The sequence below is a fragment of the Bubalus bubalis genome, chromosome 16, assembly GCF_019923935.1.
Source record: "Bubalus bubalis isolate 160015118507 breed Murrah chromosome 16, NDDB_SH_1, whole genome shotgun sequence".
Classification (NCBI taxonomy): domain Eukaryota; kingdom Metazoa; phylum Chordata; class Mammalia; order Artiodactyla; family Bovidae; genus Bubalus; species Bubalus bubalis.
This window is the reverse complement of record NC_059172.1, coordinates 70,114,713-70,127,531: the sequence shown is the minus strand read 5'-3', so window position 1 is coordinate 70,127,531 and position 12,819 is coordinate 70,114,713. Positions and strand designations below refer to the sequence as shown.

At 49.8% G+C, this 12,819-nt stretch overlaps 1 protein-coding gene across 1 annotated transcript in view; it reads right to left on the bottom strand.

The window, feature by feature from the left end:
• The window catches only part of ENDOD1 (endonuclease domain containing 1), a 36,165-nt gene extending 25,732 nt beyond the window's left edge, over window positions 1–10,433 (bottom strand). Inside the window, exon 1 of the mRNA XM_006080376.4 lies at window positions 10,035–10,433. Within this exon, the coding sequence (XP_006080438.2) occupies window positions 10,035–10,334 (300 nt within the window). The 5' untranslated portion in view covers window positions 10,335–10,433. The remainder of the gene's footprint in view (window positions 1–10,034) is intronic.
• Between the last annotated feature and the right edge of the window lie 2,386 nt (window positions 10,434–12,819).

Genomic DNA, 12,819 nt, shown 5'->3' with positions numbered 1-12,819 from the left:
CTCCCACTCCATGCGGGTGCTGATTGTTTGAGAGACTAGTTAGACGTGGCTCCCCAGAATCCAAAAGGATGCTAATGCTTGACCAGAAGAAAGGATGTGAGAGTGCACAGGTCTCTCTGTATGTGATGGAAATTTCTGGAATGTTACACACACACATTCATACACACACCCATACACACAAACTGTGAAGACTGGCTATCTGTTAGAAGCAGGATCTTTTTCTTTATATACTTCCAAAATGCTCAGAAATTTTTTTTTAACCATAAGCACATGATTACTTTTATCATCTGCTGCTGCTGCTGCTAAGTCGCTTCAGTTGTGTCCAACTCTGTGTGACCCCATAGAGGGCAGCCCCCATAGATGGCTCCCCCATCCCTGGGATTCTCCAGGCAAGAACACTGGAGTGGGTCGCCATTTCTTTCTCCAATGCATGAAAGTGAAAAGTGAAAGTGAAGTTGCTCAGTCCTAAAAAGGCCTAAATATAAAGAACCACCACAACACCACTTTAAAAAAGTTCCTGGAAATTGACTGTAGGTCTCAGTCTAGGGCTGCCATGCACTAAGAGGAAGAAGACTGCACAGTTTTCAGATTTCACTGCCAACGCTCAATCCATACCTGTTGAGTGCTCAATATTCAACAACATTGACTAATAAGCACACACTCGGGGCTGGCATCGTGCTAGACCAGGAGTTGGCCAGCCGCAGCCTGTGCACCAAATCCAGCCCACCACCTGTTTCATAAATAAAATTTTCTTGGAACATAGCCACGCTTACTCATTTATGCATTGTCTGTGGCTGCTTTGTGCTAGAAAAGCCGAGTTGAATAGTTGCAATAGAGACCAAATGGCCCCAAAGTCTAAACTATTTACTCTGTGGCCCTTTACAGAAAAGGTTACCAGCCTCTTGTGTTAGGATGGTGAGTGCAACAGGCCCGTATCCTACACGCATGGAACTCAGAGGCTAGTCAGGGGCACCCAGTCATACAAATAAATGTACATTTGTGCCATGCTAGCAAAGAAAGGTGTGTTTGGTGCCTTTAGAGTATTATTGACAGCTGATGGCTTCCCTGGTGGCTCAGATGGTAAAGAACCTGCCTGCAATGCAGATCTGGGTTCCATCCCTGGGTTGGGAAGATTCCCCTGGAGAAGGAAATGGCAACTCACTCTAGTATTCTTGCCTGGAGAATCCCATGGATAGAGGAGCCTGGCGGGCTACAGTCCATGGGGTCACAAAGAATTGGACACGACTGAGTGACTAGCATCTCATTGGCAGCTGACGTAGTTGGGAACGTCATGGAAGACAAAAATGTCCAGTAGGTACAAAGACCCTATGATGCAAGAGAAGACAGAAATTAAAAACAACAACAAAAACAAAACAAGAAGAGGCCAAAGCGGACAGAGGTTAAGGCCTGGCAACGTGTGACAGCAGATAAGGCTGGGAGGGGACTGGGAGGCCGACCACACAGGACTCTGGAGACCCCGATAAGGACTGTATCTGAAGAGAAATGGGGAAACCTTGAAAGGTTTCCAGTGAGGTCGATGGAGACAGGATGAATGTTTTGAAAGACTGACTTTCAGATGAAGGAAGGCTAAAGGAGACCCAGGCGGGATGGGTCAGCCAGTTGGGAAGCTGTTTTACAGAGACCTGGATGAAGATGTAGCAGCTTGAACCTCAGGGTACAGAGGGTAGGGCTTAGAGGGGTGAAGTCTGTCTAGAGAGGCCCAGAAGCAAGGCCATCAACCATCCAACTGGTCCCACCTGGCTGTGAAGGTGGCGTCCAAGGTCATCAAGGTTCCATGGTTTCAGATACAACAGAAATATTCAATAATGAGAAAAGATCTTTCTATGGTTCATAAGCCGACTTTTCCTTTCTCTGTGCTTCCTGTGTGTTCTGAGACTGTGGTGGATGCCGAGTCTTTCAGATGCATAAATAGTGGCCATTTCCTCACATGGTTCCTGTTCCATCATGCCTCCTGGTCAATTCAATCACCCCTAAAATGAAGGTGCAAGTCAACTGGAACATGTAATTTAATTTATGTCTTCAAGCCCTAGTTCAGTCATCTATTTACTCTGAAAAAGGAGAAGTACTCGTTTTCCAATTTTGATTAAAAATATAAAATGCCCTCATTTGACCTCCTTTGAATGAGCTACACGTCTGTCAGGCACTGGGTCAATAAAAGCATGACTGGAATACTAAATGGTGCTTCTATTTTGGGTTCACTCGAAGAGTTGGTTTCTTTCTTATGTCTCCTTCCTTTCAATGGCCAAATAGTTACGTCAGTAGGCAATGAATTATTGCTTCATATGTGTCAGGTTCTATGGAACCAACAGGCTACAGGACCACTCAGAAGTTATGATATGCAACTTGAAGGAAAAGACACTGTTGACCAAACAGGAATTCTGGGAGCAAGACCAGATCCCTGGCAATGAATACTACTGGCAAGTGGGAGTATTTATCTTCTCATATTTCCACTTGTAGAGCTGTCAGTTTGAAAGGAAGAGGAATTTGAAGCCCAACAAGCAAAATCTTTATTCCTCAAGGCAAACTCCATTTAATCACCATGAATTGTAACTGAGATTTCCAGAACAGTGTGTTAGAAGCCCAGCCAGACAACATCCAAAGAAGTGGATTAATTCAGTAAAATGAAAATAACACATCAGTCCATTGAGAATCCGGAGAGAAAATACTGACATTGTCATTAGAAAGCAGCATGACATAGCAAAAAGAGAGCTAAGAGCTTTGGAGTGAGGCAGCATAAGCAGCTGGCAAATTTAACCTTGGATAAGCTATTTAATGCTTCTGAACGTCAGTTTCCTAAACCACAAACCATGGATCATAAGACCTAGAGTTGTTCAATGAATGAGCTAATTTGTGAAGATCCTTGCACACAGTAAAGGATTAATAAATGATAGTTCCTTTCCCTAAACTTCCCAAATTTAAGTCTGGACTGAAAGAATGGTGTACATATCCATCACACTGGACAATTCCAGGACAAAGAGTCACTCAAGTGTTCTGCCAGTTCAGGGCAAGTACCCTAACTTGCTCCTGAGAGCGACCACGAATCCGATGGAGACACTAGATTCAAAGATGAAGAAAAAGCCAGAAAAGGAGAAAAAGGCAGCAAAGGGGAGAATGTGTGACTCCTGTTTTTACTACCTGCTAAGAAGAAATTGTGAGCAACTGACTGTGGAACCAGCCCTGTGAGTCAGGCGCTGCCTGGCACTTCTCGGGCTCGGCACAGGAGCTTGGAATGCAATTGCTCACTGTTTTCTTTATGACAATACATCTTCTGGTTGCTCAGGACAGGGAGGGTGGAGGTATCTCTGGCCTCTGTTTTGTTTAGGTTTTTCCAATCACCTATATCCATCCACCCATCCATCTATCTTCCATTCACTGTCTCTCACCAGATACCTTCTGAGAGCCTATTATGTGACTGTGGGACACACACCAAGCATTTGAGAAGATACGCAGATGGATGTTTCAGGACAGACATGCAGGGTTGCAGGAGTTACTCCAGCATTCCATTCGTGTGCGTGTGCGTGTCTGTCTAACACCTATTAGAGGAAGACGTTAATAGTGTACACATTACTATTAAGACCTCACCATGTTACAGGTTCCATGCTACACGCTTATATGTGTTATCTTGTTTGTCACAACTACTTTATGAAGTCAACATTGTTATTATCTTTAATGGACAGATCAGAAAAATAGGACTGGAAGAATTTGATTACACAGCTTGTAAATGGCAGAGCAAGGATCCGAAGTCAGGTTTCATAAGGAGGAAGAAAGAATCAGCAATGTCCCGTTTGCTGAGCCCCTTACCCAGAGATGTCAGCGCATGATATCTTCTTTGTATCTGTTCTCTGACACAATAAAAAGAGAGCTGGTGTTAGAATGAATGAAACAGTGCATCTAACAGCTTCAGAAGATACCAGCAAAAAGGTACTGATGGAAATGAAAGATTAAAGACCTAACTGAGGTTCTAGCTGTGACGACTGTTCACGTACATTTACTAAGATCTGAAACATGACTTCACTGGGCCCTTTAGGAAAATACTTTTGCCACTGACCAAAATATCTGCTTTACTCTGGAGTCACTGACACCTAAACAACATTCACATGGCCAGATATGTGCTCCCACTTGTTCTGTGACAGTGGGGAAAGAGAAATGGGGTAGAAATTAAGATTCCCGTGTGAAAGATGTACTGGCGGCTCAAGACAATAAAGAACCTGCCTGCAATGCAGGAGACCCAGGTTCGATCCCTGGGCCAGGAAGATTCCCTGGAGAAGGGATGGCTACCCACTCCAGTATTCTTGCCTGGACAATCCCACAGACAGAGGGGCCTGGCGGGCTACAGTCCACAGACTTGCAAGAGTTGGACACAACCGAGCAACCATACTTCCACTTTTCATGAAAGATGAGAATTAAAGTCCTATGACCACTAAAGCAGTGGAAACCACGGGAGGTCAAAAATCTCCACAGTAAAACAAAAGAGCTCCGGACTAGGAGCAACTAGTCATGAGTTCGAATCTAAGCTATGTGACCTTGGGCACAACAATTAATTAACCCCTCTGAGCCAGTTGCTTCATATCTACAATGAAGAGAATAAGATCTACCTCACAGTATTTTTGTAAGACTAAATAAGTTTAGGCAGACTATAAAGCCAATTCCTTCCAACAGTCACTTTTGTAAAATGACAAGGGCTTGGAGACTTCCCTGGTGGTCCAGTGGTTCATGGGTTCGATCCCTGGTCAGGGAACTAAGATCCCACATGTCGCATGTCCAAAAAAAAATGTTTAAAAAAGAAAATGACAGGATCTTATACGTTGGCTTCTAGTGTAAATTGACAAGATCCTTTGCAAAGACATCACTAGTACGTTATCCAAAAATTCTTCCATTAAATGGAAATAAGTTGAGCGGCTAAAAGGTCGAGGCTCCCTGTACTAAACCAGAACCCAGTCCTTAGTTCTGACTGCAAACCCTTCAGATCATTTCCATCCTGCTAATAGGCACACACGCTATCCCATCTCTTTCTTGCCTTCTCTCCATTCTCAATTTAAAGGTGACCATATTCCACATAATACCCGCAACACCCCTATGTCGTCTCTGCTTCCCTTTGAAGTTCTCATTATGTCCCTCAGAAGGCCCCTCAAATGTGGGGCCCTGTTATATGACACCAGTGCTCGTGGTGGTTTAGTCGCTAAATCTTGTCCCAGTCACTGGGACCCCGTCGACTGTAGTCCGTCAGGCTCCTCTTATCCCAGGCAAGAATACTGGAGTGGGTTGCCATTTCCTTCTCCAGTTACATGATGCTAAAGAGAGCTAAATCATTTGAGGTAGTTCCAAACACCAGAGCTAGAACTGGTGGGATGGATTTAGAGGAAGGTTCCAGCTCTGCGTATGGAATATGCTTGGAACAGTGGCGGCTGGCCAGCTGGGAGGCAAGCTTCTAAAGCAGGCAGCTCTCCACCAAGAAAGCTCAGCAGAATATCTCACCTCCTGCTGCTTGACTGAACCCCCGAACATCACATGATTTTATCCAGAACTTACTGAGTGCTTTCTAATGTCCTAGGCATTAGAAAGGCAAGTATGAGTAAAACGCGGCCCTCAGCTCTCAAAAGCTCACACTGGAGAGACAAACTCATGAGCAGGTAGTTATAAAGCAATGTGTATGTGCGTGTGTGTGCACACACGCATGCTCAGCCATGTCCAACTCTTTGCAACCCTAAGGACTGTAGGGCTCCTCTGTCCATGGGATTCTCTAGGCAAGAATACTGAGTGGGTTGCCATTTCCTTCTCCAGGGGATCTTCTCAACCCAAGGATCGAACCTGTGTCTCCTACATTAGCAGGTGAATTCTTTCCCACCGAGCCACCAGGGAAAGTGAAAGTCCCTCAGTCATGTCCTACTCTTTGAGACCCCAAGGACTATAAAGTCCCTGGAATTCTCCAGGCCAGAATACTGGAGTGGGTAGCCTTACCCTTCTCCAGGGGATCTTCCCAACCCAGAGATCACGCCCAGGTCTCCTGCATTGCAGGTGATTCTTTACCAGCTGAGCCACAAAGGAAGCCCGAGCTACCTAGGAAGCCCTTTATAAAACAATGTGGTAAATACAAAAATAGAGAAATTATAGGGAATGCTGTGGGGTGGTCTAACTCAGGAGGTGGCCCTCACTCAGGTGGGCTGTTCTTTCTGGAGGAGGTGACACTGGACAGTGTTAAAGGATGGAGTAGGGGAAGCAGTGAAGGGCGAGACGGGGGCAGTGTAGGACGGATGTTCAGGGTGAAAGGACTGAGCGTGAGCAAAGGAACAACCGTGACCAACAGAATGGTGTAGGGGAGGCTCTCCAGGCAGCTGGATAATGCTAGAACAGTCCACAGGAGTGGGGATGGGTGGGAGACAGGCTGGAGCTGCAGACAGGAACCTGGGGAATGCAGGCCTTGTAACCTGCATTCTGCAGCATGAACTTTGCCTGGAGGCAATGGGCAGCCAACACCCTAAAGGTTCTAAGTACACAGGTGACTGAATTTCCATCACCTTGGATTTAGGAGGTTTTCTTTTCTTTTCCCAAAGGGAGACTGCAGGACAGCTTTGAGAACTGCTACCTTGAACTCCGGGAGCCCCAGGGTCAGAACAGCCCTCTTGACTCACCACCGAAGGCAAACACCCAGTTCCTTTGGTCCCTGCCTCTTCCTCTTCTGTCTCCTGGGCCTCTTGGTAATGCTGACCTCACAAAAAAGTGACATGGGCACTAGGTGACTCAGCGTTACAGAGCGCTTGGAAGCTGCCAAAGTCTGCGTTGAACCCTGAGCATCTTTCTGCAGCAGGCACACTGGTGGGGAGGCAGGCCTCGGGGAGGCAGGTTTGCTGCAGTGAGCTCCAGGGCCCGCCAGCCTTGTGATCTGGCAGCTTCTCCCCCCTCTCGCCTTCCTTGCCTTCCACTTAATACCCACTGGCTGCTGGCTGACTTGGCCAGACACCGTTGGGAAGGGACGGGCAGCACAAGCCCACCTTGCAGATGAAAGCATCCTTTTGGCTGGGTCAGCCACCAGACCACTCCCACCTCTCCAGGAGGGGACCCTGGCCTCCTGGGCTTTTCTGAACTGCTGCACCTCCTACTTCTCAAGCTGCCCCCTCCCCATCCCTGGGCTTCCCCGATGGCTCTGCAGGTAAAGAATCTGCCTGCCAATGCAGGAGATGTGAGTTCCATCCCTGAGTCAGGCAGATTCCCCTAGAGAAGGGAATGGCAACCCACTCCAATATTCTTGCCTGCGAAATCCCAAAGACAGAGGAGCCTAATGGGCTCCAGTTCATGGGGCTGCTAAGAGTTGGACACGACTTCATGACTAAACAACAAAAACCTCCCACCCCACCAGCTCCTTCCTCCTTCCCCATCCTATTTTATCCCCCAGACCTATTCCTCACTACCCAGGGCCCAGAGTCTCCACTGCCTCCCTGAAAATCCTGTCCATCTCTTCTCTCCTGAATGAGTCATGTTCCTTCGGGCTCCTTCAATAAGTGCCTAAATGCCCCCCACCCCTCAAACTTCCTTGATCACTCCATTCCCAACCCCTCCCTTCCACCACTCCCCTTCAGTCTGAGCACAAGTTGACCGTCATCTGCCCCCGGTACTGGTTCAGCTGCTCCGACCACTCCCTCCACACGAATCCCTAAATCAGCCACAAACTTCCCACTAAGCATATTTCCTCTGCTGGGAATGTCCTCATCCCTGTCTCCATTCTGAACGTCCTTCTGGGCACAGCGCAAATCTCACCCTGACCCAAAGGCTCTCTCCTCTCACCTCCAAGACAGATTAAATCTAATAGGACTTTGCTTACCTTTTTAAACAGAGGGTGTTTGGCTTATGTTATAATAACAGCTAGGGCTGATGTATCAGGCACTCCTCAGAGAACCTTGTATAGAGTAACTCATTTAATTCTCAGAATCACCCTGTTATTACCTCTAAGTCAACCTGCCCAAGTTTACAGTGAGCCAGTGGGAGAACTGAGGCTTAAACTGAGGCTCTAATAAGAAGCAAAGCCACCTCTCCCACCCAGGAAGCCTTTGAATCTTGGAGTCTCCCTCTGTTCCCTTGGCACACAGTGGGTGACTACTAAATGTGAGAGTTCTGGGTTTAACTGAAATTTGTTCAGCATGCATCCTGGTACCTTCCCCGCATGTATGTTCTGGCTCCCCGAGCCATCCACGAGATCCTTAGGGAGACAGGACCAGGTCATCTATTTTCTTCACAGGCCTGCCATCAGAAGCATAATGGGGAGTTGGGGGATCCTCAGAGAGCTCTATGGGTGAAGATGGGGGCAAACTAACTTTGGACTAAGGTATGCCTTGAAGAGTGAAAGTGTTAGTCACTCAATCGTGTCTGACTCTTTGTGACCCATGGACTGGAGCCTGCCAGGCTCCTCTGTGCATGGAATTCTCCAGGCAAGAATACTGCAATGGGTAGCTATTCCCTTCTCCAGGGGATCTTCCCGACCCAGGGATCGAACCCGGGTCTCCTGACTTGCAGGCAGATTCTTTACCATCTGAGCCATCAGGGAAGCCCCAGTGTATGCCTTAGAGTATCTAATTTACCAAGGCTTTTTCACAAGCCTGAGTTCATCAGCTGGATGTGGAGAAGGTAAAGAGGACAGAGGTGCAGACGGCCTGAGATCTGGTCAAGGTCTTCGAGCTAGAAATAGCTGAGTGAGATGATAGAAATTACAACCCAGGGCTCTGAATAAAACAACAGAAAGTCAGTCCCCTGCTCATGGTGTGGTCCTGGGCAGCTGTGGCCATCAAGAAGGGGTAGGCTGATGTAAATCAACTGTACTTCAATGAAAACATTGGAAAAAAGAAAAAGATCAAGGTCAGCCAGTTCTTTAAAAGAAAAAAAAAAAGGGTGGGCTGCGTGTTCAGCTACCCCCTCCCCCCATGGATGAAGTGCCCTTGGTTGCTGGGCAGGAGAGCCTGACCCGGACTTCTAGACAGAGGCTGGCTGAGCTGACTAGGGCAGAATGTGTTAAGGCAGGTTCAGCAGGACCTCTGGGGACCTCTCGGAATGTTGGGTCACTCTCATCAGACAGAACCCAAACACCCTGAGAGACCACCTGATTTTCCAAGCGGTCTGATAATATATCAGTAGCTATAAATAAAGAGTCAGGAAAAACTGGTTTGTCCCTCCCATTAGCTGGACGCAGTCAATGGTTGCCTACTACTTGTAACTATCCCATCCCATTTCTAAAACATCTGTATCTTTATTTCACTGTCCTAAGCTCAGAGGGTGAAGAATCTGCCTGCATTGCAGGCGGCACAGGTGACGCGGGTTCCATCCCTGGGTCGGGAAGATCCCCTGACGAAGGAAATGACAGCCCACTCCAGTATTCTTGCCTGGGAAAATTTCATGGACAGAGGAACCTGGCGGGCTACCGTCCATGGGGTCGCAGAGTTGGACAGGACTGAGTGCATGGCACAAGCCAACACAACTTCAGATGGGATATACTCAATGTCTTGTGCAGAACGGAAGGCTTTTCCGGCTCATGTGGCTTCTGCAGAAGAAAAGCTTTTCCCTAGAAGGAAGACGGACCCCATCTTTCCGCCAGTTTGGCGGCCTCTCTGAGCCTTCATCTACCCACCCATCCCGCAGAATCCTGGCAACAACTTGTGAGCTCCCAGCCCCCGCGTCCTGCAGATCCGACTGATCTCCTGGGTCACCGTCTCACGCTCCTCACAGTTCAGGAAATGAATGAGACACTGCAGATGTCTACGCTGTAGAACCACTGCCTACTGGGAACCTCGGACCCTTGTAGCTTCATCTCAGACTCGCATATGGCCGAATTCTGGCCCGCGGAGTTGACAGGGGACTAAGCAGGCTGTAATTCCGGGGGCCCGGCGGGGAAGGTCGGAAACCCGGGTCTCCAGATCCCGGCATCGAAGCCCGGGGCCGCCGTTCCCCCCACGCCCCCGACAGCTCGCGGGAGCTGCCAAGCACCCTGCGAGGCCAGTCCGGCGACCCGGCTCGAGAAGCGCCTGGCTTACCTGCGGCTCCACCAGCCCGCGCGGCTCCGCGCCCAGGGGCGCTGGGCGCGCGGCGCGGAACGCCGAGTACACCGGGATGCGGTGCTGGGTGCTGTACAGGGTGGCGAAGCGCTCGGCGCCCTCGGAACGCTGACAGATCCTCACGTGGGCAGCGGCCGCCGGTCCCGCAGGCGGGGTCCCTGCGTAGAAGAAGCGGTCGCATTCGCCGAAGCCGGCCTCCTCCTGGCGCACCAGCCGGCCCTCCAGCAGCCCGGCCAGGGCGAGGAGGCCGCCCAGAGCCAGGCAGCGCTCGGGGCCCATGGCGCGTCTGCGGGCCGGGCGGGCGGAGCGCGAGGCCGCACAGCTTCGCAGCCGGGAAGTCGGAAGCCGGGCGCGGCGCGGGTGGGGCGAGCTCGGCCGGCCGGGGTGGGCGGCCCCGGCGGCGGGGGCGGGCCCGCGTCCCGAGGCCGCGCCCCCCTCGTGCCCGCCTCTCCTAAGACGCCGGCTCCCGCCCGCCTCGGGCTGGGCGCGCGGGTGCGGGGATGCCAGCCCCGTCCCCCCGGGGCGGCCCCGCACCTGGCACCGCCTGGACTCTGCCGTCCGAGTTCACAGGCTCCGGGACGCGCGCTGCCCCGGCGGAAAGGGCTGAACCAGGTCGGCTTCATCCGGGGAAGCGGGGACCGTCCCCGGGGCGCCAGCCTAGAAGCCTCCGGAGACAGCGCGCCCCAGGGATCCTCAAGGATGCCAAGAGGCGGCATGAGATACCCACAGTAACTGTGGCTCTTTGGGGCGAATGGGCAGAGAGCCCCCCGGTGAAATCCGATACAAATCAGTCTCCCGCCTTCCCAGTGGAAGTCTTCCCATCGGCCCGCGCATGGACATAACTCAGAGATGAAGTTTTAGCAGGTCAGAAGCGGGGACACCCAAGTTAAGAAATCCTGTTGTAGGAAATTCCTAACCTAGGTAGACACTTCAGCTCTGTGGTTTACTTGGAATCAAAACCAAAACCAAGAAAGGAACAAGACCGGCTGATTTCACCGGTTGGTAGGTCGGTTGGTTCATTATTCTCTTTTGAGTGTCTATGTGCCAAGCTGGGTTCGGTGACAGCGTACAATGGTAAACAAGAATAGGATCCCTGCGGTCCGGATGACTAAACCTAGTGGGAAAGCTTGTCGTTAATCAAAGAAGCAGTCTATTAAAGGAATAATGAAACACAGAGCGTGGAGCTGTGAGAAACTGCCCCTCTGGGAGTGAGGGTGTGTTTGCCTGAAGAGTGTTGTCTGAAGTGAGATCAAGAGGATGTTCAGTTCAGTTCAGTCGCTCAGTCGTGTCTGACTCTTTGCGACCCCATGAATTGCAGCACGCCAGGCCTCCCTGTCCATCACCAACTCCCGGAGTTCACTGAGACTCATGTCCATCGAGTCAGTGATGCCATCCAGCCATCTCATCCTCTGTCATCCCCTTCTCCTCCTGCCCCCAAATCCCTCCCAGCATCAGAGTCTTCCAATGAGTCAACTCTTCGCATGAGGTGGCCAAAGTACTGGAGTTTCAGCTTTAGCATTATTCCTTCCAAAGAAATCCCAGGGCTGATCTCCTTCCGAATGGACTGGTTGGATCTCCTTGCAGTCCAAGGGACTCTCAAGAGTCTTCTCCACAGTTCAAAAGCATCAATTCTTCGGCGCTCAGCCTTCTTCACAGTCCAACTCTCACATCCATACATGACCACTGGAAAAACCATAGCCTTGACTAGCTGGACCTTTGTTGGCAAAGAGATGTTAGGAGCTAGGCAAAGATGAAAGTACCATGTGCTAAGGGAGTCTCCCAGCAGAAGAGATATGTTGGAGGGGTTTAAGGAGGGCAGGTGTGGGTAGAGAACAGTGAACTAGATTATGAGAAATAGGGTTAAACGAGGCAGGGGACATAGCATTCAGAGTGTCATAGGCTGGAGGCTGTCAACTGTTTTCCGACAGGACTCATATTGAGAAAAAAAAGCTGGGACTTCCCTGGTGGCTCAGATGGTAAAGAATGTGCTTCCAGTGCAGGAGACCTGGGTTCGATCTCTGGGTCAGGAAGATCTCCTGGAGGAGGGCATGGTAACCCGCTCCAGTATCCTTGGCTGAAGAATCCCCATGGACAGCAGAGGCTGGCGTGCTGCAGTCCATGGGGTAGCAAAGAGTCAGACATGACTGAGTGACTAAGCACACAGATGAGGGATGGTAGCTGGGACTGGGGTACTTCTAGAGACAGAGTCAGAATGCCTACTAGGGCGCCTTCAGTCACATCTTACTGTTTAATCTTAGTTCCTAAGTGTGACACATGGGGAACTGGACCAGAGTGTTCTAATGCTTGCCTATGACTCAGTGAGTGTGGAGACAGGTTTGATCCAGGCCTGTTTGCTTCCTAAGCCTGGCCTTTCCTCGGCACATTGGTGATGTGAGCCTGTAAAATAGGAGACAGATTGTCAGGAGAACATATTTTGAAGCTTCTTAAGCTGTTGTTCTTAACAAATTCCTTATGGGCTTCAATATCTCAAAATGTTAACTAGGTTTGGTCCCTGAAATGAAACCTAAACTTGTTTCTTACTTTAAAAAAAAAAAAAAAAAAAAGGCAAACGCCTATAATGTGATGTCACAGAAATGGCTAGACTCGAAATCCCCTTTGATACGGAGTTGATGACGCTGGTCAAATGGGGCTTGTCCCTCAGCCAGGTCGTCTCGCCCTTGTACACCTCTACCATGCCCTCCATGGGAGGCTGTGAGGATAATAGGCTTCGTGGGATTTTTTAATATTTATATTAGTATATAGG